Source organism: Neospora caninum, chromosome II (genome assembly GCF_000208865.1).
Source record: "Neospora caninum Liverpool complete genome, chromosome II".
Classification (NCBI taxonomy): Eukaryota; Apicomplexa; class Conoidasida; order Eucoccidiorida; family Sarcocystidae; genus Neospora; species Neospora caninum.
The window spans coordinates 1,046,439-1,073,728 of record NC_018387.1 but is presented as its reverse complement, the minus strand read 5'-3'; the positions used below and the strand labels follow the sequence as shown (position 1 = coordinate 1,073,728).

Genomic DNA, 27,290 nt, shown 5'->3' with positions numbered 1-27,290 from the left:
GGTTCTCTTCCTCTTCCACTCCTCGAATTTCCACTCCTTTTCTTCCCCCTCGCATCACTCAAGTTCCCTCCGCCCTCGCCTGGCCCTCAGCCCCTTCATCGCACGCACTCGCTTCCTCTCCGTACTTCTAACTTCCCGAGAGAATGGAAACGGCAGAGAAGCAAAACTTCAAAAAAACTCCCTTTCTACGCCAAACACTGGCGCACATGAGACGAAAACTGATACAAGTTTCGGGTAAACTGATCCTGCAAAAAAAAATACAAGAACAACACTCACATGGACACCTGTCCACCTCCGCTCCTCGCAAGCGCTTCTACCTCTGATATATCTATATCTATGTGTACACACGTCGGCACATGCATAATGCATGAATATATATATATATATATATATTTACATTGAGCAGACGAAGGAGACACACGAAGGGGAAGAGGAACCTGCGTTTGGGGCAGTGCGTCGAGTATTACGACGAAATTGAGGAACACGGTATAACACGTACCTTGTTTTTGTTTTCCAAACTCGAATCAACGTCCGCCATGAGTTCGCCGAAAAAGCCCTCCAATCTGGAAAGTCGCAAATCCCACGGCACCCCGATATGTATGCATCCCATGGGCTTTATACATGCGAGAGAAATGCACTCACGTACCCGGCCACCTGGGATACAGACTCGCTCTTTATAAGGATATATATATATATATATATATATATATATATTATACGTAACAATGTGTAGTTCTGCGTGTTTGCGTCTAACGATATATATATATATATATATACATAGAAATAGATATGTAACGCTTGACAATGTGCGAGCATGCAGCTGGCGAGCCGTGCACGAGTTTCAAACTGTAGAGCGACGTTTCACGTTGTGAGGTTGTCGAGACCCACTTGGTCTTCTTCTCTTTGCTTTGTTGTTCAATCAGTTGCTGCTTAATCGCGAGGAACTCCTGTTCTTGCAGCAGGATCAACCCAAGCAATGGTCTCGACATGCTCCACACGCTCGTGAACTCTCCTGGCAGACACAAATAAACGCATGCGCAGCCACAGAAATGCGCCATTGCCCCCCAGACGCATGCATGCATACTTATTCGGCCACGTTCCATGCGACATTTGAGGAGTATCGTGCGACAGGTGAACCCTCACGGCATGCACAGTCACCGTTCATCCCGCATTCGAAATGAAACAAAGGCAAGGAATTCCACCTGTATATGTGTGTACACGCGTGCATGCACGTTTTGTTCATTTACCAGCTGGGGGGAGTTTCTATTCTAGTTGGTTGAGAGCCGTACGTCCGTGGGTGTCACATTTGCACATTTACCACGCAGCATTTGTAAGGTTACTTGCACATGCTCATTCTTACAGTCATTTATCTCTATAGCTTATCCATCTCTCTATGGGTAGATAGATGCGTAAACGCGATTGTGTAGCTGAGTTTAATCTGTATATATTTCTATTCGGGACGAAGCGTTTGTTTTCTCACCTGTAATGACAAGTTGGAACATGAGTTGTAGAATTCGCTTGAGAGACTGGGACTGGGATTCGAGGAAAACACGAACAGCCTAAAAAAGCACGCCGCACCGCGCACGCAGCATCTCACGGTGTCTGTACACTCTGGACCTGTCGGTCCCACCCGCGTATCTCTCCAGATTTTGAGGTTTTATGCCTTCTCACAAATATGCGGATCCTTCACGCTCAGTGGAGGCCGAGGCCGGGATCGTGAAAGGCGGAGGGGTCTACCAGCAGGTGGAGACCTACAGAAGTGTCTTTCCTCCTTTGTGACGATTTTTTCAATCTCGTCTTGCCAGGCCGCTGTTTCTGTTGCGCTCTCACCTGTCCCTCAGCGTCTGGGCTGTTTAAGTTCTGGTAGAAGAACGTCACGAGATTGTCGATGATCGAGCAGCACTGCATCGCGACACCGGGCTCGAAGGAGCACAACCCTTCCTCGACGGCGCGAATCAGCTGAGCCAGCAGAGGCGGAGACAATTCGAGGACCTAAAGGGAGACAGAGGAGGCGGAAAAAGATCGAGGAAAGAAAAGTGTTTGCCCTAGAGCGATCCACAGCTTTTAGAAACGCGAGGCGAGACGCAGAGAGAAAAACGTTCCTCACCTGAGACATGAAGTTTTTCGTCGCAAGGTCCAGGAAGGAGTAGTACGCCTTCAGCGATCGAATATAAGCCTGCAGATCTGAAGAGACAGAAGAAACAATGGGCCAAGTTCCGGTTTGTACTCTTGAGAGAACGAGCGAGAGTCGCGCGAACACTTGCACGAGAAATACAGCCCATTCCCAGGTCGGACGCTTTTTGAAGTCAGCCCAGAAAACGCCCTTGAAAATCGGAGACCAAGAGAAAAACATAAAACTCCAGAGTGTGTGGCCTCCCCGCGCGTCCGTGCCATCTTCGCCTCATCCCTCTCCAACTGAAACTCAATTCTGGAAGGAATTGGTAATCGCCAGGTGTCTCTGCCCCAAAACATCGAAACGCCTGTCTTCTTACCTTCGTCGGGGATCGCGAGACACATGGAGAGAGAAAGCTTGAGAGAGTCGTTTAAGGTGCCATCGCCGTACACGTCGAAAACTCCAAAGTTCACGTAGTTCCCATTCAGCGCGTGGCTGAACATCTCCAAGGCAACAGCGAGGGCCTTGTACTTTTCTTTGTACATGTCCCGGAAATCTTGCTTCTCCAAAATCCTACACAAAACCACATACACACGCCACAAACTCAACACCAACGCACAGCCAAACTTACACAAATATATATATATATATATATATATATATATATATTGTAGAAAGGTAGATGAGTATCTTATTGTTTAGGGTTCCTACATACACAACACTTTATTAGCCATTCGCGTTGGTGTGCGACGTTGTTTGGGTATCTGCATGTGAGCGATGATGCATTTTTTTCTCGGTGCGCACCTCTTTCCGTAGGAGACGAGAATGGAAGAGACTTCCTTGAAGAGGAGAATGCCGTTTGCGGATGCTTGGTCAAAAGAAATTCGTTGACTCCGATTGTGCACAAACTCCGCAGTAAACTTGAGGAGCGGAATGATCACCTCCGGGTCTTCCCACCATATACCGGCCGCCCACGTAAACAGGTGAATCTAAAGGAAACAAAGACAAGAAAGACGAGCGCTTTGCATCGACGGACATTTCGCTGGAATCGCCGCCTGTGCGCAGAGACACTTCAACACGTCTCTCCTCTCTAACCCCCCGAGCCCGATGCGGGGTTCACGAGGGACAGTATCTTTCTCGCCACGGCGGCAGCCAAGGACACCGAGAACGGCCACGAAACGCAGCATCCCTGGAGGGGAAGACGATCCGAAAAACGAGATGCACATTTGCTCGAAAAAAAACTTACTCTCGACTTTCCTGGCTGCTTCGGATGATTGATCAGCCAAGAGAACATCGTCGAGTACGACTCTGTTGTGTTGCACGCCATGCAAATGCCCCTGAAGAAAAAAAAACCAACGAGAGAAAGAAATGGACGAGAAATCAACCCAGAAAGAGGAGCATTGCCCAGCGGTAAATGAAACACCGAGATGAAACCAAACTGACACGGGGACAGTCGATCAGTTCACGCAACCCTTCACAACAGCATTCCTCCAAAAATGCTATCCACAAATATCTGTGTACATATATATATATATATATATATATACATACTTCTGCGTGTATGTTTACAATTACCAATACAAAACATGTGTACACGCACGTCTGAACATGCCATAGAAGAGCATACATATGTATATATGCGCGCGTATCTTTGTTTGCGTGTGTATGTCCATTTACGAACGTAGCGAGCCTATGCCTTTAGGCAGGTGATACGCCACTCGCGCTTTAGTGTTGCAGCCTACGGTGAACGAGTACTTACTGATCAACTATGAACACAGCATCAAGATATTCTTTTTTGATTCAGTACCTGAGATCTCTTACGAGCCCAATGAGAGGGTCGCGGCACTGAGGATCTGCGAGCGCTTGAATGTTGGAGCCGTCAGCTGTGCGCTGCCACAGCTGGTCAAAAACCGCACTCATCGGAGTCATGAAAGCCTCAAACTGCTCGGCCGCCGTGCCTCGGCCGGTGCCGCTGCTTCCGATTCTCAGAAACAAGAGTTTCGCCAACGTAAAGTAGTAAGTTGTTCGATACTTTCCGTATCTGCAGAGAAACACACGGAGCAAACACACCAAAAACCAGTCTCTGGGGCTTCAGGCTTCTCGGGCAACATGTCGATCGGCTTCGATTCAGAGAAACGCATGCAAATCAAGCGTATATACAGGAGGCACATAAAAAACTGGACAGAAAGAGAAAAAGCGGGAGATCCGCAGCGAACGGCACGTACACTACAGGAGTATCTACGCATCCACATGCCTACATTAATCTGAATATCCACACACACACCGATATACGCACTTGCACGAACATAAATAAACATATATATATATATATATATAGAGAGAGAGAGAGAGAGAGAGAGCTGTCTAATGGCGATGTGTAAAAATATCGATGCTTTCTTGATTCGACTGGCTTACCCCCTGACGTGGAGAAACTTGAATTCTTCGTTGCGGTGGTGCTGAAGAAGGTAATTGGCGGTTGGGTTGTTGAGGAGGAGACGACCAGAAATGATGAGGTGCGGGGACCTGTCTGTACAGTGGACGATGTTCATTCCAGACGCAAGCTCGTGGAAAAGCGACAAAGTCCGCTTTATCACATCTTCCATGTCTGCTCTCTGCTGCAGATTGAAACCGATCTTGGTGACCAGCAAACCCAAGACTTCATCGTCATTTGACGCGCCGAGAACTGGGAAAAGAAAGGCAAAACACACCGCGCGCTAACATGTTCTTCTCACACTCTCTTCGCTCCACCGCAGTGAACATTCACTGCATACACATCCACGTATTTATGAACATACATACATATACATATATATACGTGTATGTACATAAATGCATGCATATGTAAAGATACACATATACATATGTATGTCTTTACATAGAGAGAAGGACGGGGAACCAGAGAGTCAGGGTTTCCGGGCACAAGTCGCCTTTTATGTGTATCGTTTGCACTTTCGAGAGACCGCCTGCGAATCGCCGCCACCGCTCACCTGCGGCAAAGCGGTCGGGACTCTGCATGTTGACCACTTGCTTGGCGTGTTCGCCGATGTACACCTTGCGGAATTGTTCCAGGAAGTAGAGGTAGCCCAACTCGAGGCTCTCTGGAGTGTCTGTGAACTTGTTAGTTTCGTCGATGAGCTTGAAGACGAGTTTCGCCAGCTCGGCGTTGACGACGTGCGATGGGCCTTGTGACTCGTCTGTCCACGCGCAGTTCCACACGTTTCCAGAAAACTCGAAAGTTGAGACGACACTGGCGCTCAAGCGGGAGGAGAGAGGCGCAGACAACGCGAGAGCCTACCTGCGTGTGGCGTCTTCGAGGCATGCAAAAGATTCCTTTCCACTTTTCAAAGCGAACGAGAACGCGAGGCCGTCTGCATCCCCCACTCCCCCGACCTTGCTCTCGGCACACCGCGAAAACCTGTCCAGTCCTCACCGCCCCCGCCACACTCACAGACCACAGCTTTCCCTGATTCGTTTCCCAGCGACGTTCGTTTTGCCCTCCGACTCCCACCTTGCTTCAATCTTCTTCAGTCCAGCCCTGTCCCTTGTCCCTCTTTCCTGTTTCGATCGGTGTCTCTTCGCTCACCGTCGGCAGCAGCCATCGGAACCCGCCCCGTCCAGTGACCGCCGATCAGAGCGCCGACGATGTATACCAGCCAGGTGATTTTCTGCTGGAAAACGTCCCGAGAAATCGCCTTTTGCTCGGCCGCCGCCCGCGTCTCGTGAAAGAGCTCGAGGACTTTCGTCGCCGTTTCGGCGTAGCGACAGCGGCCTAGCTGCGTCAGCACATCCAGCTGCTCGGCTCGCAGGACTTCGTTGTGCAGAGGATTCTCCAAATCCAAGTCATCTGAAAACACGAGAGACGTCCGCTCCAACCGATGCAGCCCTACAAACGGGGCGAGAGGAAACAGAGCTCGCAGACGCGAGTCTCCCGCCACAGACCCTCTCGCCACAGACCCTCTCCACACCATCTCACAACGCAATCTAGGAAACGCAGATGCTCATACATATAAATACATATATAAATACATGTATACATATATAAATATATGGATATATAGATATATATAGATATATACGCAGACGTGCAAATGTGTATGTGTAGAGGCTGTCTGCTTTTTTTCTGTGAATCCTATGTGGACACACACACAGACGCAAGTCTGCATGGTTTAGCTCTGCGTTTCCGTCGCGATCTCTCTGGCCGTTTTGCAGGATTTGCCTTTGCTCTCGTCTGTTCATCCCCGGCCCGTCGCATGCATGCCCGCCGTCTGTGCACTTCCCCTCAGGAGCGGTCTCCGCCCTCCCAGGCCCTTCGCTCTGCTTTTTACCTGGTTGGGAGGCCATGGCTTCGGCAAGTTGCATGCGGCTGACGATGAACGCAGTGGTGATGCGCTGGATGTAGACGTCGAGTTGTCGAGGAACGGTGTTTCGGAAGAAGAGTAGCGGCGAGACCATGTGCGCCCAGACGCCGAGGAGGTAATGTTTGCTGTTGGGGAGTCGCCCCCAGTCCTCGAGGGACGACATGGTGAACTGGAAGAGTTTCGCTGTCCAGTCCGCGAAGGCTTTCGACGTGCACAGTTCGCTGAGTTGGTTCGCCGCGTTGATCTTTCCGAGCAGGCGGCAGAACTCGTGGTAGCACATGTCGTTGTGCAGTCCGAGGTTCTTGTCGATGATTCGCGACGTGCCGAGAATCAGCTGACTGAGGCAGTCGGCGCGCTCCTGGTCCCGCGAGAAGAAAGACCGGCGCAGCGCCGCGACGAGAACCAAGCTGGACAAACAGAGCTGCGCGCAGTCCACGCGGAGTTGAGGCGGCGTGTAGAAGGCGAACCCGGCGGCGCCAGCGCGGCCCGCGCCGGACTCGGCCATGCCTGTGTTTCCGTTCCCGCCCCGCGCCCCGTCGCCGTCGAGCGCGGCGGCGCCCGCAGCGTCTCCGATGCTTGCGGCGGCGAGCAGCCCCTCGCGGCTCGTCCAGCACAGCTCGTAGAGTTCGAACAGGGTTTTGGGAAAACTCTCGTCCTTGAGCATGGTCCAGCTCTGCGGCAGCATCACAGTCGTCTGCTCGTCGGTCGCGTCGTCGGGGACGGTGCCCAGGAAGTCAAAGGAGAGACAGTTGTGGGTGAGCTGCACGACTTGCTTGAGCAGCTGCGTCTCTTCCTGCTGATTCGGAACCCGAATAGCCCCGGAGTGGAACTGCTGCAGAGTCTGAACAGCCACCTTGAAGATGTCCAGCAACGCCGTGTCCCGGAAGGAAAACGCAGTCCGGCGCAAACGCGCCATCTGCCGGCCCATCTGCGGCTGCATCTCCTGCGTCAACTCCGTGTAGATCGACAGCCCCACGACCCAGTGCGCCGTCGACGCATTCAGGAACTGATTCACTTGCTCGACGATCTTCTGAAAACAACGCGCGCAGACGCGGAAGAGACGAACGTCGAAAGAGATTTCCCGTCCACGAGGCACGAGGCACGAAGAAACGAGCCGAGACATGGAGACGAGACAGAGAGACAGGAGAGATGAGCGCGAAGAGAGCAGGAGCACGACAGATGATTGCAAAAAAGAGAGAGAGCAATAAAGCAACCCCGAGAGGGACAAGAACAAGAGAAAGAGAAGGCAGGAGAGCACGCCCAGACGAACGGTCTGCGGGACGGGGAAACGAAGCGAGGACGACTTCAAGAGTGGGAAGCTGACAGCGGAACAGCCCCGAGTCGGTCGAGTCGAGGGGGTGAGTTGAGAAACAGCGAGAAGGATACACGCGCGCACCGACCGCGGCACCGGCCTGTTCGTCGTGCGCCGCTCTCGCTCTCTCTCCCGGCGCGCAGCCGGGCGCAGAGCCCAACACACGTTTGTCTTACAGCGCCCCGCCATGTGTGAAGAGACGAGCACACTGTTGCGCTCCCCCTTGCGTTTTCCTGGAACTTCCCTTTGCTCGCGAAACTTCTTCCCTACCTGGTTGCTGACGCTTTCGAGCCAGGAGAGTTTGACTACTCTGCAGAGGAGTCGCACAAAGTGGCCGAGGATTTCGGGCGCGTTGTGCAGGAGGTCGGGGCCTCTCTGGTAGAGGTAGTTTAAGACAAAGTGACGCGTGTCTTGCTTCAGCTGGTCGGGGATTTGCGACCAGTGCTTCGTGAACAAGTTGGTGAGCCCGGCGGTGGCGAAGAGCAGCGCCTGGAGGTTGTTTGACTTGGCCAAGATGATTTGCAGTCGAGGGACGTTCGCAGGATTGCTCGCGAGCGGTAGGAGCACCTGGTGCGCCTCATTTTGCTCCGACTTGCTGCCTCCGCCGTAGAACGCCTGGCATAGCAGCTCGAGCTGCTGGACCTGCGCGGCGTCGTCCATCATTGCGGGAAAAAGAAACGAAAGCGAGAAAGAGAAGAAAGAGAAGAGAGAGAGAGAAAAGGGAGAGAAAAAGGAGAAGAGAAAGGCGGGGCGGGGCTCTCCGCGAGGTTAAACGACGGGGGAGAGAGGGAGAAAAACGCCGCCGAAACGCCAGACGCGGAGAGGCGCGAGACAGCAGGGAATTGCGGGAGAAAACAAAGGATCAGTTGCGGGGAGCGAGGAGAGACAGCGACTGGCGAGGCCAAGGCAGAACAGAGAGATAGCAGCTTCGAGTCAGGCGGAGGAATTTTTGAGGGCAGGCGAGACAAAGACGCAGGCGCGCCTTGGACAGGCAGGCAAAACGACTGAGAGAAGAAACGCGCACTTGAGAGAAGGCGGTCTCAGCTCGACTGGAAGTCGACCTTGCCTCGCGCACTCTCCTTCATTGTCTTCCTCGCTGCAGATTTCTTTCCCGCGGGCTTCCACACTCGCGGCGGGTTTTTTTCCCCGAACACTGCCCCGTGAGATGAAAGCTCCCACGACTTTCCAAAGACGTGAGGAACGCAGGCGAGAGAGACGCACTGACCTCGTCCTTTTTGCGTTCAAACCGTGAGAAACCGACGCGCCTCGAAGACGACGCAACGCAAGAGACGCTTTTGCGTGGGGCCCGCGCGTCTGAAGGTCGGCTTCTTCTGGGCTCTGCGAGAGAAACGGAAAGATTTAATCGTGCGCACGCCTGCGCTCAGACGGGGACTGGCCGCACTTGAAAGGCGACAAAGCTGTGTCGAAGCACCAGAACAGAGACGGAAAGAGAAGCCTGCGCCGTTCTGCGCTCTGGGAAACCGGAGTTCGGCTTCGCCTCTCGATGTCAAAAAAAACGGTCGGACAAGAGACAGGGACGTCGAAACGCGGAACGATCTTTGGGAAGGCGAGGCGCGACGGAAGCAGCTGCGACCCTGGCTCTCGAGAAGTTCTGGTGTCACGACAGCTGGGACGGACGAAGCGGAAGATCCGCAGCAGACCACACGAAGAAGAGACACTGGACAGGAGAAAAGAAGTTGGGAGACAGCGACGACGGGAAGAAATCTGGCAAAGCCAGAGGAACGGAAACAGCTGTTAGAGAGGGGTTTTATAGCGAACACGACGGCTGAGGTGGAGTGCAAGGGCTCTGCATATGTTCGGGCGTCGAACAACTGTCTACGGAAGCCGGTTACGGAGGGCATGCGGTTGTACGTGGACGTCGCCAGACGAATTTGCGCGTCTAAGAAACGATTTCCACAAACGCAGGTGTCCACACACGCGTATGCAGGCACGACTCAGATTCGAGCTTTAAATGTCCGAATGTGGATTCGTTAAAAATCTACAGATTTCCATGCGCTGCAGGGAAGAAGAAACGCCTAGGGAACGGCGCGTGTCGCCGAGGTGGAGCACGCCCGGCTCTGTCGCACAGGGGAGACGACAGGGTATGGCGTCTTTCTTCTCCAGAGAAAGCCACTCAACGTGAGCCTTCTCTTCTCTCGAGCTTCTTTTTACTTTTACATCAGAAGTCGCCCCCGAGAAACGAAGCATGTGCCGTTCGTCTCTCACGTGGTCCGACCCTCATCGTCCCCCCATGCCTTTTGTGGAGCGGAGAGGAACGCGCGAGAACTCGCCATTCACCGAGAATGAAGAGACAGAAAAGCAGAGGGATAGCGGAGAGAAAACGGCCGCTCTGGCCAGACAAAGGCTGAAAAAGAAGAGAGACAGCGAGGAGTGTTTCCGCACGCGGAAAGCGGAGCCAGCGAGAATCAGGCGGCAAGAAAAAGTGCTCGAGCCGAACCGTCTCTCACCGTCGCTCCCTCTCGCATTCCCCCGTTTCGTGTCGTGCTTAAGAGAGAAAACGAAGATTCTGGAAGACGAACGGAAAGGGGAAGTCTCCAGGTACAGAAAGTGGGAGCGAACAGGCGTTTTATCCAGGCAAGAAGACCCCCCAATGCAAAACAACGGACACGCGGAACCCACGGGTTTTCGACAGAAAAGGGGAGGAAGACAAAAACGTAGTACAACGTCGAGAGGGAAGTATCACAGGAAGACAAGATGCGCACTGCGCGCTTTTTCTATGCAGAGAGGGCGACCAAGAACAAGCTGGAATCCCTTTTCGTCGGAGAAAACCCGCCTAGCACGACAGCTCTCTCCGTTCTTTTGCGCACGTCACACACACGCACTGTGCACCCTGCTGCGGCCATCTCGAGTGTTAACCGACCCCTTGAATCTTCCCCCCCTCCCTGTCTCGAGAGAGCCGCAAGAAAGGAAAGTGACCCACGTTTCTTACGCTGTCTTCGAAGTGGCTGCAAATCTGCCGTGGGCGATTCAGCGCTGAACCTGCGGTGTATGTACACCTTTTCCATATTTCGGAGCGGTCTCATGCATAGGAATTCGCGCAATGGTTTTCATGACGGCGGGGACTTCTGGAGAGCGAGATATTTTTTGTGCAACGGAAAGAAGCGTGAAGAAGGAGCGGAGATATGAGAGCGGGACGGGCCGACGTCGTGGTAAGCAGACGAAAATGACCAAGAGTGGGATGGGAGTAGCGTTTTCGGGAACGGGAATTAAGGACCGCTCGGTAAAACGCAAGTGGAAACTGGGATGAGCAACTTGCTAGTGAGCAAGCGATCTGTCAGTGGACAGCACCAGCGGGGTCTCCGTATGTCCCTACTCGCCTCTCTGGCTTCGTCCAGGATCCGAGCAACGGATACTTTTTCCTGTCCATTGACCGAAAGCCCTCCATTCCCTAAAAACTACGGCTTTTTTGTGGCATGGCTGCCAGCACCAGCTCAGAGATCCCGACTTTGGGTGCAGAGCGTCGCTACCTGGAAGGGGGAACGCATGAAACCGACTCAGGTCTGTTCCACGTAGTGGACCAACGCTGTATACGCTTCTTACACGAAAAACAACAGAAAAACGAACGAGAGAGATGACAGTTTTGACGTTGAACGAGTAAACTGAAACTCGGCCTCACCAAATGAAGTGCAGATGTTGCCCAACTGTATGTAAACCGTGAACTGGTATAAGAGTCCCAGACCTTTGTCAGAAGATCCGTGTGCTTATGTTTCAGAGTCTCTCGCGGGCGAGAAGCAGAAGATGCTGGGGTACACTCCAGTCACAAAGCGAATCGTCCTGTTCAAGTCACACGCAGTTTAGGTTCTTTTGTACGCCGGAGGGGGAGACGGACACTCCCGTGCTGGAGCTAAGATGGGGGCTGATAGACGATTATGAAGCATTTCATGGCCGTTGAGTGCATGTGCGCTTCCTTGTTAAAACACGTAGCTCTGTCCTCTACAGGCGGAGCATTTCCTGGCTGTTCTGTTGCTTTCCAGCACAAACAGCATCGTGTGCCTCTACGCTCGAACTCGACGCGTTACGTTCATCCACTCCCAGCTCGACGCCCCCATTTCGCGTCAGGGAAACGCGCAACTCTGGCAGCAGCGCAAGGTGGAACGCCGGGCGAGTGTTTAAATACAGGTTCTGTAGCAGCCAGTCGAAGGACGAGACTACGTCGGGAAGGCGAGCCCCGATGCGCAGGGTTCGCCCCAGCTGTTTTGTCGGTCCTGCGTTCCTGTCGGAGAATCGAGGATCGATGCACACGGGCAAGTGAAGCACTTACATTTTCGTTTCCGTCACATCTGAGTTTCAAGTGGACAAGTGCCCTCGACGCACGATGAGGTGCCAAGTAAACTGTTACGTTGACCTCTCCGTCGCATGTCACCGCACAGGTATTCAAGCGCCTTTCAAACAAGCTTGCAGCCCCGGTATATACAGGGAAGCCAACCCCCCCCTCCCCCGCACTGAGAGGATTCTTTCAGCGTGACGAGGCAAGGAAAAAAAAACGGGACCCGCAACATGTCAAGGCACCACCGGGGCCGCCGACAGGTTCAAAAAAAGGCTCCAGCACAACCTCGGCAGGTGACATCACGTGCAAAAAGCACAGATTAAGTGAGAAGCATAAAAATCTTCATTGTTCCCGATGGCAAGCAAAAGCGAGCCGTACAGGTTGCACAGTCAGGTCAGAAGCCCTCCCTCCGTGAAGCGTATGTACGCCCCGGGCGTGTAACAAAAAAAGCCATGAGAGACGCCTCCTGGACGTAGGTGGTTCTGTGCAATCAGGCATGACTCGCCAGAAAATAGCAGAGCACGCGTTCAACTAGCGTAGGTAAGAAAGAGAGTGCTTTATCTCTGGCGTCACTTCGCCCACCGCAATCACGAACAGCGTGCGCGCCTCCATGCATGGGCCACAGGCACTGGCGTCAAGGGCGGTCGCAAAACTCCCAGGCCTGCTACGGAACAAAACTTGACGTGGAGACTCGCACGGCTGCCCGTTAGAACACGGTCTAGTACACTGCGAAGAGAACCCCGATGGTCGCAGAAACGAGGGTCGTGTGGAAGATTGGGAGTGAATATGAGGCACTGGCTGCGTCCGGCGCTACAGTGACAATCACAGCGCAGCCGGGTGTAATTGCTGCAATACCTGCACCAGGTTTCGACGCGACGCATTTGTAGCAGAGCTTCGTGGGAGCGCTCGGCCCCTTATTCACTGTGAGTCTGTATGTGGTTGAGGAACTGTCCTTGGTGGCTTCATCTGCCAGAAAGCGGGCGTCCGGAAGGTAACTCACCAGAGAGACGTGCTGTGTGCACGTGTTATACACGTAGTCGTACACTTCGGGCGAAGACGCCGAGAACGGAGGGTCCAAAATCAAGCCCGATCCACACCGGAACTCCAGAGAGCTGTGCGCCTGGACCTCCACCTGCTTCACGTCTCCGTCGTTACAGACCACCGTGCCGCCTTGCTGCGTGGATTGTCCCGCTTGAGAGGAACCGGTACTTGGAGAGGCTGTAGTGCTTTTAGGGGATTCTCTCGTCTGTGGTGGGCCAGGCTGTGGTGCGTCTCGCTGTGGTGGGCCAGGCTGTGGTGCGTCTGGCTGTGGTGGGCCAGGCTGTGGTGCGTCTGGCTGTGGTGGGCCAGGCTGTGGTGCGTCTCGCTGTGGTGGGCCAGGCTGTGGTGGGCCAGTAGACACCGGCTGTTCCTTCGGCGCGGGACTGCTTGTCGGCTGTGTCCCCGTCGCGGTTCTTCCCGTCGCTGCTCCGGGTCCCGCGGCTCCGCTCTCCTTCGGCTCGCCGGAATCTGACACCTTTGGATCGGCGTCGGCCCCCGAAGGGGCTTCTCCGCTCTTCTTCTCTCCTTCCGCGGAGCTAGGTGCGTCTTTCCCTGAATCCACGATTTCCGCAGGCGCCGAAGCTCCTGCGGAGGCTGCATCCGCGTGGGCCGCGTTCTCCGGCGGCTCGGCGGTAGGACGCTCTGCTGGACGCGCTGGCTCGGTGGGCTCTCCAGCATCGCCCTCGCTGCTACTTGGCTTCGCAGCGGCTTCCCGGGGCGGCTTCTCCACTGCCGCTGGGCTCTTCAGTTCAGGCTCGGCCTCTGCCGGCTCCCGTTTCGCCGCACGCTCGCCTGCAGGCGGCGCACCCGCCGCAGAGGCGCCCAGGGAGCGGGGCGAAATCCCGGCCCTGAGTGCGCGTTGCGCGTCAAGGTCCGGCGTCGAGTCTGCAAGTCGAAGGCCTGGAGCGGAACGTCGGGAGGAGGCGGATGGCGAGGCGGGTTCTTCGGCCGAGGACGTTGCTTCGATACGGATGATGACGCTGCAGGCGCTGTCGGAATCCGCTGGATCGGCGACGCACTTGTAGCAGAGCTGTTTGGCTTCTGACTGTCCAGGAACAGCCAGGCGGTACACCACGGCTTCCTCTTCTTGCGAGGGTTCTACGAACTCCTCGTCGCCCTGTTTTGTACGTTCGGTAGCACCCCAAACCTGCTCGGGAAAGTCCGAGTCGAAAAGTGTCTCGAGCGGATCAGCCACCGCCTCTTCAGACCAGGCATTCGGGGAGCCATCTTCCGAGAAGTCTGCGCCACCGGCGGGCGCGGCTTCATCTTCTTCCGAACTTTCATCCATGTTTTCGTCTTCATCCATGTTTTCGTCTTCATCCATGTTTTCGTCTTCATCCATGTTTTCGCCGCAGGGTGCGTCTTCAGCGAGACCGCACGGGTCTCGGTCTGCGGCCTCTGGTGTCTCTGTTTCAAGCGACGAGTTTCGACTGTTGCGTTCTCCCCTGCTGTGAACCAACTGTTCGAGGGTTGCTCCCCTGAGGTATTCGTCCAGGACCACGGTGTCCCGGCAGGAGCCGTCCAGCGCCAAGCTCGGCGTTCCTGGGCCTTCCGGCGACAGTGAAGTACCCTTGGGACACGCAAAGAAAACCTCGAGGGCGGAAGAATCCACGGGAATCGTGATGGCGGCGAGTCCCGGGTGACATTTAAACACGAACTGCTGTTGCCCAGCCCCCACTTCCGCCGAACTGGCCGCAGCCGCAGCGACGGTCGCCGCAACGGCGACAATTCCACGGCGCATGTTCAGTAAAGCAAAAGGCAGAACGCTTGAACTGGCCGAGACAGAGGCGAACGCCACAGCGGAAGTCCAGAAAACTGCTCTTCTTTTTGGCGCAGACTCGCAAAACGAGCGGGACTTGAGAGATTACCTCGAGCGCTACGTTGTACACACGCGAGCTGATGGGGGTCGCGCCCAGCCACGGCTTGGTCTTCGGGACGGTTTTTCTGCGAAACGAGAAAGCGACAGCACTCGACGGCCAGAGTCGCACATGAAAGTCTCCGGTTGAATCGGTTTCGCACCCGCAAATCCAAGCTCAACTGGAACTTCAGGAAAGCCGGTCCCGGCGCGTGTAGGCGCCGGAGGTGGAGCCGAGAAAGGAGATCCTTCTGTCGACCGGAGAGGGACACCCTCCGGCGGAAAAGGCCTGCGCGTTGCGCCACGTTCTGCTCACTCGGAGCGAAAACCACCTTCCCAATCCAAGTCTCTTGGTCCCGGACAAAGAAAAAAGGCTGCTCGTACATGCCACGAGAGTTCGGCAAATGCACACACTCCTGGTTTCGCTTCCAGCAGGGACGGGCGAGGCCGTTAACAACAGCCAGCACGCGCGCGACGCCGTGTCTACGATTTGCGGCTGGAGAGTCTCTCTGGCCTCAGACGTCCGAGCCTTTTTGTCAGTCAAAACGCGAACCTCCTGCGCTCACGCCTTTCTTCTTTAAAGACGCCTTTCCACGCGGCGCAACGTAGTCCCAGCGTGCTGCTTCTTTTTTTTAGCTACCAGCTGTCCGAGCTGCACACCGCGCGCTCGCGCCTGATACCCGCGCGCGAGACACGCGGCTTCCAGAAAACGCGGTTCGCGATCTGCCTCTGATTAGAAGAGGAATCCACGAACGGACTGAACTCCGTCCACGTCTTGCCGTTGGTACACTGCCTTTTCGGCCTCGTGCTTTACTGTCGCTCTTTCTGGAAGACCTGCGGGAAACGCACTGGCCCGATACTCGCACCAGCTGGTTAGTCCCGTCTAAAAGTATATTCCACAGGCTTCATTTGCGGGTTCAACATCCCTTTCCGCCGCACAGGTTGCGCACGAATCACAGGAGACTCTCGCCAGGAAAGGTGTTTGGGATGCGTAGACTTTTATGGCGCACGAGGTGAACCGTCGTCGATGCCGACCGCGAGGCAGTCCGGGGTTGCGCGTGCAGTGTTCACGTGTTGTCTCTTTGGAGAAGCTGCAAAGCTTCCTCGCTGCGTGCGTTAGGCAACCCACACGCTGCCTGGATGTGAGGAGGGGCGACACAGTTTAAGAAGAGCAATCCCCAGATGCTGGCTCTTTCCAGAGCGATCAGAGAAGAAGGGGGAGCGAGTGCATGCCTTTGAGGGACTTTTCCTACTCGCAGAACCACGCAAGCATGCTCGGGTTCGACGGTGCACACCCCGCCGAGGGTTTTTGGCGAGACACCTTCCGACACGGAAGCGAACGTACGGCGCGCATGCCTTCTGACACGCTGCATCTTCACATGCAGTCCTGGGCGTGTCACCTGTAGAGGCGGATGGTTGGCGACCGTATAGCATGTGCAGCGGAAAGGACCCCTTTCAACGCCTCCTAGGGAGGGCGTACGCGCTGGTGCTTCGTCTCCACGTCTTTTACAGCGCCAGCGTGCCTCTCTGCTCATCTAGTCAAGTGAAGATTTACACAAGAGCGAAACGTAGACCAGACTTCTCGAATCTATCCCAGTGGCTCGGCAGCCCCCGCGTATCACAGCCATGGACTGTTTGCTAGCAGAAGAAGCAGGAGAAGGCAGGCAGATTTTTTGTCAGTTTCTGCAAACGTCTCTCTGTTCGAATCTTTCTCTGCAAGGGAACAGTGGATGTCACTCCGGCGCGACAGAATGCTCGGGGCAGGAGAGAAGCAGAAACTGTGGTGCAATCCGGTTGCCGCGGCCACCGTGGAAGCCGGGCGCCTCCGAAAAGTTTTTTTTCCTCTGAAGATCTACGGTGATCGATTTCTCTGGCGGCGAATGTTGAGGGTGCACACCCGAGGAAGACAGTAGCTCTGCTGCAGAGAGAGCCGACATTTCTCGGCGCCTCTCGAGTTGGTGGTGCGCCGGCGATACGCGACCGCAACCGCATCAGTGGAACGCTAGCTAACTCGATGGAACGAAACAGCGTTTCGCATGTGATTTCGGTAGAGACTTTACTCCAAGAGCAAACGACAGACTCACCGGCAGTTGCTTTATGGGGAAGACAGCCCCGACCGGGGAGCCCGAGGCTTGGACACAGCGAGAACAAGAGCGGGAAGAAAGAAGACTGGATCGGGACGCGACAGCGCCGAGACGAGAAGAGAGGACACACATTCCAGCTTTGGGCGTGCCGCGTTCTCTTCATTCGTCCTTCGTCTCTGTGTCCAGTGTCTCTTATCTTTGATTTCTTTCCGCGAACACATCCAGCAGCCTCGACGCCTCGGACTCCATTGCCCGGAGTGTGTCGGAACCCCGCGCGTCGTTGTCACTCCCGTGGCCTGGATGCAAAGAAAAAGCCACCTCTGGATGTGGGAAACAAAGCCGAGCAAGAGCAGAAAGCCGCGTTGATGTGTACGTACACACAAGGACTGAGACACATGCACACGGGGAAAGGGACTTCTAAAAACTCGGCGTGCATCCACCGACCGTTCGCGGGTCAGACCTCCAACAGCCATCGGCGCTTTGCAGAACGCCTCGCCTTCGCCCGCCTCCGCTCCTCAGGGAAGACACACGCAAAGCCCGAGACGAAGACGCCCACACAGAGAGTCTCTCTTTGCGTGCGCGAAACTACCTTACCTTTTGTTTTTTCCTCTTCAGCACTGACCGCCAGCCAGAGGGGCTGAACGTCGGCCAAGGCGAGGCTTCCCTTGCTTCCGTTCTCTGCTGCCGCTCCAGTCTCGCCTTTCTCGAGCAAGGCCCAGACGGTCGTCAGCGCCCAGAAGTCCTTGGGAAACAGGATGGAGCCGTGAGGGAAAAGACGCTGAAAAGGAAGACACAGAAAGCGCCCCCAAGGCACAGAAAAAGCACGAGGCCAAGACCACCAAGTGAACTCCCGCCTCCGCGAGCAACGGTACACTTTAACCGAGAGGCAGAGAAAAATCTACATCCGTTCGCCGTTTTGGACAACAAAAGATCCACGGCTCTCGATGCACGATGTGGGGGATGTTGCGAGAGAGTCAAACTGGGGCGCCTCTCAGATGAAGATGCTACCGTCCACAAACGTCAGAGATCAACTTGTCAGCTGAGCGCGGTGTGGTAACACAACGGAAGAAGGCTGTCGTGCTCGCCGGCTTCGCGGAAAACTCCTATCGTCCTGACACCGAGCGCCCCGACACATCCCAGTAAAAACACGGCGATCCACCTACCGATCTACGTACACTTTCAACTGTAAACATCCCCACGTAGGTGGTTAGGTATCTATCCATCTATGTACATGATAATACAGAGTTAGCGCAATTGGGGGCAGGTTGCCGTTTTTCGTCTGACAGGTCTTTGGTGCAGTCCTGTGCCTGTTGCGCAGAAAACGGTGTCTCGTGTCTTCCTTTCCTGCCTGGCAACTCACTTGAGCAAGGAGAAGGCCGAGCGCAGCATGCAGAACACCTTGCGGATCACAGGCAGTCGAGTTCGACAGAGCGGCCTGGGAAGCCGCTTTCCGGGACGAGACGAGTTGCTTCATCCGGCGCTTGTCGGGCAGACGAAGCTGCGTCACGCACGAAGAGAGAAAGCGCGAGACGCAGGACCGCCGCATGGGAGAAAAGTGAGCAGAGCGAAGAAGAACGGCGGAGACAGCAGAGAGGGAAAAAGGGGAGAAAGAGAGCAAAGCAAGGGAGAAAAGAAAGCGCAGACTCTACGGTGTGTGGGTCGGGGCTCACCAGCAAGACGTGGCTGTCTTCAGCAGCGCCTTGGAGCGCATCGACAAGATCTGAGCCTGATCGCTTCTGGGCGATGTCACACGCCCGCAGGAGGCTCTCGACATCGGCGCCAGTCTGTCTCGCCTTTTCGAGGCACTGTCGACGATTCTGAGCCGTCACCTGCGGCGGCTCATCTAGGCAGACGAGATACGAAAAAGAGACGAGAAACGGGAGGTAATGGGGGCGTATGCAGGAGGTGCGACACCGTGTCGGTGGACAACCAGGAGACAAGGCAGCTCGGCAGGCACAGACACAGGGGAATTGGGGCGTGGGTCAAAAAACGCGTGTACTGCGGTGATACAGCGCTCTGAATACAGCTCAAAACAGCTGAGCACGAGAGTCAGACGGCAAGCCAAGCCGCGAGCTCGGCGCACGAAAGACGCGGACGGGTGCCGGGCGAAGCTGCGTGAAACAGTTGTGGTCGGAGGAACACCCTGAAGAGGCGTCTCAGCTGCGAAGCAGATGTTTTTCGGGAAGCAAAACAAGAGGAAACAGGTCGAGAAAACGCCAAGCCTCTAGCAGGTGGGAATTCGGAAGGAGTCGGCGCTTTGAAACCTTGTTTAGGCACTGCGGCAGCCTGCTGAGCTGTACGTACACAGGACGAGGGCGAGCTCGCGAAACCGAAGGCCACCCAAGCGGGAATGGAGACAGGGAGCGTATCTCGCGCATTTTCGCTGGGGGTTAAGCACATCGAGTCGCAAACAGAGGCGAGCGACACCGAAACGGGTCACGGCACTTGGTACTGGCTTTCTGGGGGGGATCACCTGTGGCCTCGGCGACAGCGGATTCGACGAGAGAATCGAGGAGAGGTCCAACAACGGATTTGAAGAGGTGAACGACGAGGGGGTGTTTCGCGTCGTCCAAAATGCCCAGAGCCTAAACCCACGAAGAAATGAGAAGACACATAACAGACCACCTATCGCGTTTTTCGTCTGTTTTTCATCGATATGTCGGAAAGATGCCAACAAAGACTCCTTCGGTGTTGTCGCTCGTCTTCGCTCCCCTGCATTGTCTACCGCCAGAGAGAGAAGCAGGAAGGTCAGGGGGGACCATGGCGTTTAAACGTTCTCCACCGCCGGAGACCCGAGAAGTGAATAAGGAAACAACCCGTCCTCTCAGATGTGCTTCCTCTCTCTCTCTCTGGGTACCTCCACGGGCTCCCGCGTCGGCAGAAAACGAAGAATCATCAACCGTCGCTGCGTGGGCGGCCGTGCGCCGACGGAGAGCGCCACAAAACAAGGAGACAAATGCGGAGAGAGGACGAGAAAAGCTCAGAGAACAGCCGCGAGAGAAGTTCAAGAAGAGAAGGCGCACGCGGCCAGCCTCGCAGAACCGAGAAAAAGGAGACAAAAACGCCAGACGAGGGGTGAGGAAGAGAAAATGGATATGCCGGAAGAATTGGGCGAAAAGGCCTTTGAGCGTTTCCTGTTTCTTACCTCGAGACCCTTGACTGCGAGAACAATCGTCTCAAACTCCTCCTGGAGGTTCGCCGCTTTTCGCTCCGTTTTCACTCTCTGTTGCTCCCGCAGAGATCGACGCGAGTCGGCGACACACTTCTGATAGTGCTGGAAAGAAAAGAAGAGCATTTTCAGAGGACCTCTCACGGAAACTTCACACAAAACCGACGGACAGGGGCGAGCGCGTGTGTTTGACGGGTTGCTGACGCGCGTCGACTGCCGACACAGCGGGGGGGCGTGAAGGCGAGGCAGAGACACTGATCACGGAAACAAAGACGAGGATGAAGAAAGAGACAGACAGCGCCACAGGTGATGAGTGAGTCACTCACAGAGCTCCTGTGCGGCTGCACGCATTGAAACCAATGGAGATGCGTGAGCGGATATCCGCGGACAGAGGAGACAAGTCACTCCAAAGTGGAGAGACATCAGCGACGAGGTCGAGGACCACAGAGAGAGGATGTGGAGCTCTCGCGCCAGAGCGAAAGAGAGCGAGGCACGGCGGAAAGCGATTCAGGAAAGATCTCTCTCTCGATGGACGACCCTTACAGTGTTCAGTCGGGCTTGGACTGTCTCCCACAGCCTCTGCTGAACATGAGGAGGGAGCGTGATCCAGAGATCCGCGAGAGGGTTTTCGCCGGCCCAAGCTTCTCCAGAACAGGCTTCTTCTATGTCGCCCAGGGAGATACTCGCGCCTGAGGCAGGTGCCTGGGCGGAGGCCTTCTTCTTCTTCTCGCCTTCAGGCGCTGAAAGGCGCGACGAGAAAGACAAGTCACCGGAGAAGACTGGATCCCAGACAAGACATCGAGCATCCTTCCGCGCAGGCGTCGGCGCAAACGCGCCTGGAAGAAAACAAGAGGAGTTCCAGTTGAGCCGCGACGGTCTCCCATCTCCAGAGAAGGGTGGAGCCCCTTGGAGACATGCACGAAAAAACGCGGAGACGCCGTCTCTGCAGAGAACCTTTCTTTCTGACTCTGCCACGTTTCCCCTCCGCTCATTCTGCGCTTCGTTCCTTGCCCAGCCCTCGGGTTTTCCTCCGAGTTCATTTCCCGCACCGGATCCCCCGATCTCCCCTCCCTGTGGCGTCGCCCGTCTCGCTTCGTGTTCCGCATGTCGGTTTCGCGTGCCTTCCACGTTCCTCTTCTCCCTCGTTTCCGTCGCTTGTGTGGCGGTTTGTGTGGCGACGCAAAAAAACTCAAGCGCCCCCATTTTCCTTTAATCTCTCCACTCGTGGCCTTGCCGCCTCGGCTCACCTTTCCCCCGCCGAGAGCCTTTCCCGCGTCTCCGGCTTCGCCCTTCCCCGTCCTCCTCAGAGTCATCGCCGGGAGCGCCTGCTGCCTGGCTGGTCTCCTGCAAAGGCCATGGACGAAAAGGAAACAGGAACGCGCAATGGCCAGATGTCTCCTCTGCATACGCAGGCTCTCGTGCTTAAATTCAGAGTTCCAAGCGTCCTCGCAAAAACTCTCGTCGCCAGCTCCCGTCTCCACCGTAGAGTCCTACAGACATGGCGGGATATCGGGCAGCTACAAATTTCTATCCACGTAAACTACATCAATCTACTCAGTCTACTCACTCTATCGATGCAGTATATTTGATCTCTCTATATATATCAATCGAGTCGATCTGTCGATGGCATGTAATGCATTCATATAGGGGGACAGAGGTGTATTTGCGCGTACCTCGACGTGTTTCGTAGGGCCGCCAGCTTGGGCGGTTTCTGCTGCGGAGGCGGCTTTCTTCGCGAGGAAAGGCGCTGCCGCTTCACAGAAAACGTCCAAGAAACCGTGCGAGAGAACGACGCCGTCTTCGAAAGCTACAACCGGCAGCGGCTTCTTCGAGGCCGCGGAGGGGGAGCTACCCGCTTTGCGGCCAGCCGCAGCCTCGCCCGTCGCGAGTAGCAACAGCATGCGAACGTCCTCTGGCGAGAAAGCGGATGGAAGAAGAGAATTCACATCTGCCCAAGACGCCGCCGACGCCGCCTCCTGAACAAACGATCACAAACGAAAACACGACACGGGAAAAAACGAAAACAGTGGACGGAAACGAAAATGCGTGAGAAATTAGAGAAAACGGGGGAAAAACGAAGAAAGGGGGAAAAAAGAAAACGGGGAAACAAGAGCAACACATGCATCGGAACCAGAGGAGGCTGCCTGCGTCATTTGAGGTAGAAAGGGAGAAGCGTCGCTTCTCTTTCGTCGATCGACTTTCTGCCGCGTACTTGAATGTTCGCCTGAAGGGGGGCGACTAGCTGGGGGTGTACGTACACCGTGGCGAGCGGAATGCCGTCCAGAAGCTCTTTCTGGAGGAGCCCGTGGACGTCGGAGAAACCGCAGTCTTTTGCAAGGGAGAACGGCACAAACGCGTTCGCTTTGTAGAAAGAGGTGACCTGAGAAGCGGAAAAGCGAGGGGAGAGAAGGCGAGAGCGGTGGAGCACGCCGCAGAGAGAGGAAGGAAAACGGAGAAGGAAAATCGAGAGGAAGAAGAGAGAGCAGGCCGAAAGAGGAAGAGGCAGATGCACAAGGAACAGAAGCGAAGAGCAGATGGACGGGAGAAACGACGACACACGGGAGAAGAAAGGACAAGCGACGAAGCGACGCAATTTCCTAAAAAAAGAGCGAAAAGAAGAAACGGCGACTCACCTTGGCGCTTTGGCCGCTCGAAAAGCACGCAGGGGTGAAGAGGCCGCTTTGAAGGCGCCCGTGGAGCTGCCCGAGCCGGATGAGTTGCACTGCAGCATTTGTCACGCTGTCGTTCGGGAGACTAAAACAGGAAAGGAGGAAAAAGGTCGATAAAGGCCACCCTAGGAAACGACACAAATGCGGAGGAATCCACACGAACGGGACAGGACTCTCTGTTCTCGACACAGTCACCGGGGTTTCTTCCACAGTCCCCTCTACGCTCCCAGGGGAAGTTACGAGGAAACGCGCCTCTTTCCGGGAGGATACACACGAAGGCGGGAACGAGAGGGACAGCAAAGAGAGGAGTCGCGGGCACGAACGCGGAAAAAGGAGAGGAAAAACAAAAAAAGACCAGAGAACGAGGACCGCGAGACACCCCTGAGACAGCTAAAAAGGACAGGCACAGGATTGCGCACTGGAGTCTCGACAGGGAAGGGCGCGTGACGACACCGAAGCGGGGCAGAAAAAAACGTGTATACGGATCGCGAGACAAATCGAAGGCCTCCGGAAACTTCTGAGAACCTCCATGCCGAGTGCACTCCGCGCCGACTCCCAAGAGCGAGCGCAGAGAAAGAAAATCGGATTACTTGAACTCTGTGGAGATAGCGGAGACAGCAACAGGCCTGCATGCACCTGTCAAGACACCGCGGACGATGCTCTCGACTCGCCGCGAAAAGTGCGCTGTCGTCAGATACTGGTCTCTCAGTTCTCCTGAAACAAACACCACAGACTCGTTGCTCATGTCAGTCGGCGTTCACATGCATCGAAAACGCCGAAAGAGGGTGCGTCACGGGAACGCGCGAGAGGGAAGACGCCCGTACCGTGGATGACCGTGCCGAGGCGTTCGTGGATCTCCTGACGCAGAAAGTCCGCCGGAAGAGAGTACTTTTGAGACAACTCCGCAATCGTCAGCTGTCCCTTCTCCTGAAGAAAGAATGCCGAGAAACGCGAATGTGCTCCACATACACGCCGGAGACCCATCTCTCTATCCCTCGCTCGTCCTCCCCGGTACTTGAATGCAAATATATAATATAAACGAAACTACATATTCGTAGATTTGTATATAGGTAGAAGATCCTCTTCGTCTTAGGCAGCCTCGAATACAGTTTCTCGCTTCTGCAGACTCTCGAACAGAGCCACAGCAAGACATGTCTGTATCGGCACACAAATGCATAGGTACCGATATATAAAAAAAACAGTTTATATGTGTGTGTCGGTTTATTACTAACACGCCACCATTCGCATACACATATACTTACACATATGTATACAGGTGTTTGCGCAGTTTACATGGGCATGTATGCCGTCTACTTAGATGGTTTTTTAAGCAGAGTCGACGCGATGGCAAATGCAAATGCGGAACTTGAGGAGATCGACAAGAGTGCGGGTGACGCCGCACCACCTTCGTTCTGTTCGTCTCCGGCTGTTTATCCCCCCTTTTTTGTCACGGATTCTGCGCGGCTTCCCGTTATTGGCAGAGACGCGGAGCACGACTGACTTCGAGGAGCTCTTCGATTTCCGCGGCCAGCGAATTGAGGTAAACCGTCGAAATTAGATCGCCATCCAAAAGCATAAAATGCCGGCTTCTCCGTGTCAATTCCTCTGTCTTCGCCTCAACCACGTCGGGGCTCACACCGAGAGCCGTCGCCATTTCAATCACATTAACGCGGCCTTTCTGCAGAGAAAAAAGCGGACGCCAACAGACGAAACAGCCAAACACACACTCTCCTTTCCCTCATATATATATATATATTATATTTCAGGAGTTTCACAGCCATCGCAATCTCTGTCCACAGAAACGGAGGCAAACAGACACCCGTGTACGCCACTTCGTATGCATAAACACATATCCACAAGACATGCCAATCTCCTTTTATGTGTGCATCGATCTACGTATCTTCCGATATGCCCGTATACATGTTTATATAGATGCACGCATATATGTATCTATGTACTTCTACATCGGCTCGCAGGCATGTAGAGAGAAACATGTTCACGTCTCTGTGTATTTAGGAAGGTGTTGGCCTTTGTGTGGAGATGGAGAGAAAGAAAGGTCGAACCTGGTTCGCAAGGTGCGTTCGGATTTCCTGCGCGAGCGTCTCGAAAGTGACAAACTCCTTGCCGTTCGTCGTCGTCACCAGCTGGATTTTCTTCATTTCCATCAACTTGACGACGATGTCCACGCAGGCTCTCTCAGAGAGTGTCTGCGTCGGCGCTGCCTCCTGGACAGCCATGAACTGTCGCTGCAACTCCTCAAGCGACACCATGGTGGAAAGACAAGAGGAGAAGAAGAGAAAACGCGAGGAGCTGACAAAGAGATAGAAGGGACGGACGGAAGAGAGGGAGAAGAAACGGAGAGGAGAAATAGGGGCGGGAGAGGAAAACGAGATAAAGAGGAAGAATGGAAAGTGGAGCACGCGAGGAAGAGAGACAACGAGCGGACGTAACCAGGACGGGGGCGACGCGACGGACAGCACGGAGAGGAGATCGAGCAGTAGAAAGAAGAGGAGAGCAGGACGGATAAGAGACGGGGAAGGAAAAGAAGACAGAAGGAAAGAATGGCGAGGTGAATGTGTACGAAGTTTGGGAGGGAAACGCCAGGCGAAAAGAGAACAAAAACTACGAGAGCGACGAGGGACGGGGAACCGCCTCAGCGATGATGCCTCGCCAACTGTCCGTACTGCTGAGCTTCATTCTCTCTTTTTTTGAGGAGAGAGGGAAACGGTGGAAGAAGCGCGGAAGACAAAAAAGACTATACGAGGCGAGAGCCGCGAGCGAGACAGCAGGAGGCACGCGACGAGAACAGAGAAAAGCGCGAGAAGACGTACACGGAGATTTGCACGAAACGAACAAACGTAAAACAGACTGCTTCTTCAGGAGAAACCTAAGGGAAAGGGAAAAGCACGCGGAAAGAGAAAACCGAGGGAGAAAGAAAGAAGGGGAACGAGAGCGCTGGTTCCGACTGCTTTTCGTGTGCAAAAATCCGGAGCAGCGCAGAAGAAGAAAATGTGTAGCTGTTTGCCTAACCGGGGCGCGACAGACGCTTCGACGTGAACTGATCGGTGGTGTATGTGGAAGTCTTTTTTTTTCTGTGAATCCATCTACGCTTGTTCGCTGAGATGCTGGGACGCAAAGAAGACCTCAGGCTGTCGCCTAGAGTTCCCGTTTCATCGCGCGGGCTCGCCGTCGCCACCGGGTCCTTGTTCACCCCTCGCAAAAGAGAGACACTTCGAGCATGAAGAGCTGCACACTGAAGAAGTGGACGCACAGATGGGAGGAACGAAGGAAAGTGCTTTTGTGTGTGACTTGAGAAGCATCTCCCGCGTTCCTGCTTTCTCCCTGTGACTCTCTCGAGTCGCCTCCCTAAACACAGTGCCCCGGAATATATGGCCGTGGCCAACCAACTTTCCCTCTTGGTTTTTCTTCGTTTCTCTCTTCGTCGCCTAGCAAAAACGCCAAGCGTTCTCCATCTTTGCAGGTGTTTGTTGGCGAAGCCGCCCCCCGCCCCGTGTGAACGGCTCTCAAAGAGGCGCGACTAGTCGCGCTTTCGCCGATCCTGGATTTTGTGGGTCCGCTCGGAGTCTCAAAAGACACACTCGCATTTTGGAGGGGCTGTCGCGGCTTAAGTGCTTCCGATTTTTTAGTGACAGAAATGTGTGCCGCCGAGACCAGTCCAAGAAGCAGCTGCGATGAGGGCGCCCAGAAGAGATCCCGACTCCACGTTCGAGGCGAGAGAGCATCGAAGCAAGAAATCGTGGCTGATGCTGCGACGTCGCGGCTTCTGTCGCCCGTGCAACGCGCCGCGTTTCGCTGGGCGTGTACGCCGATCTAGGTCACCAAGGGCGTTCTCGGCCGGAAATGGGCGTTTTTTTCGAGGTTTTCCACGCTTTGCCGAAAAGAGAAGAAAACGGCGCTTGTCGGGAGACTCGCGCGAGGGACTGCCGCGAAAAAGGCTGGAAAACGGCGGAAAACGCGTCCAAAACCGACCCAAAACTCCGTGCGCCCGGACGACGCAGGCAGCTGTTTCTCAGCTGTCTGTACACCCGAGAATTGAGGCGCTCGCCGCGCGCGTTTCAACGGCGAGCCTTTTGAGATCTTTTCGCTCCTTCGAAGCGCGTCTTTCGGTGGAATTCGCTTTTTTTCGTGTTTTCCCTCCATTCTTGACTTTTCCCTCCCCATCCGAGAACACACATCCCTGCATTTGTGCCGGCGTTCTCTGCCGCACGCGCCTGCGAATCTAGCAGCCATTCCGTGGAGTGTCTCGCGCTTGAGAGACAAGCAAGACACAGCTGTGCGAGCGAGGAAAGAGGCGGATAAATGCGCGTATCTTTCCTGCGTTTTGTTCCGGCGGATTGACGTCTGTCGATTCTTCTTTCCAAACGCTGTTTAGGTGCTTTG

At 54.8% G+C, this 27,290-nt stretch overlaps 3 protein-coding genes across 3 annotated transcripts; all 3 read right to left on the bottom strand.

Annotated features, from left to right (window-relative positions):
- Positions 1-185: 185 nt before the first annotated feature.
- On the bottom strand, positions 186-8,446 carry NCLIV_005770 (hypothetical protein; the record flags this gene model as incomplete). The annotated part of the gene is made up of 15 exons (XM_003880087.1): positions 186-245; positions 500-563; positions 889-1,012; positions 1,481-1,559; positions 1,831-1,992; positions 2,108-2,184; positions 2,493-2,686; positions 2,918-3,102; positions 3,360-3,450; positions 3,921-4,154; positions 4,529-4,796; positions 5,101-5,307; positions 5,697-5,957; positions 6,439-7,501; positions 8,054-8,446. 15 exons carry the CDS (start codon positions 8,444-8,446, stop codon positions 186-188), a joined length of 3,462 nt encoding a protein of 1,153 aa, XP_003880136.1.
- A 4,343-nt stretch (positions 8,447-12,789) lies between these two features.
- On the bottom strand, positions 12,790-14,853 carry NCLIV_005760 (putative SRS13; the record flags this gene model as incomplete). The annotated part of the gene is made up of 1 exon (XM_003880086.1): positions 12,790-14,853. One exon carries the CDS (start codon positions 14,851-14,853, stop codon positions 12,790-12,792), a length of 2,064 nt encoding a protein of 687 aa, XP_003880135.1.
- Positions 14,854-17,243: 2,390 nt separating this feature from the next.
- Positions 17,244-25,159, bottom strand: NCLIV_005750 (conserved hypothetical protein; the record flags this gene model as incomplete). The annotated part of the gene is made up of 15 exons (XM_003880085.1): positions 17,244-17,347; positions 17,646-17,829; positions 18,412-18,549; positions 18,722-18,894; positions 19,525-19,636; positions 20,197-20,325; positions 20,764-20,960; positions 21,468-21,564; positions 21,894-22,196; positions 22,433-22,600; positions 22,854-22,974; positions 23,480-23,603; positions 23,714-23,816; positions 24,391-24,567; positions 24,953-25,159. 15 exons carry the CDS (start codon positions 25,157-25,159, stop codon positions 17,244-17,246), a joined length of 2,337 nt encoding a protein of 778 aa, XP_003880134.1.
- Positions 25,160-27,290: the final 2,131 nt, after the last annotated feature.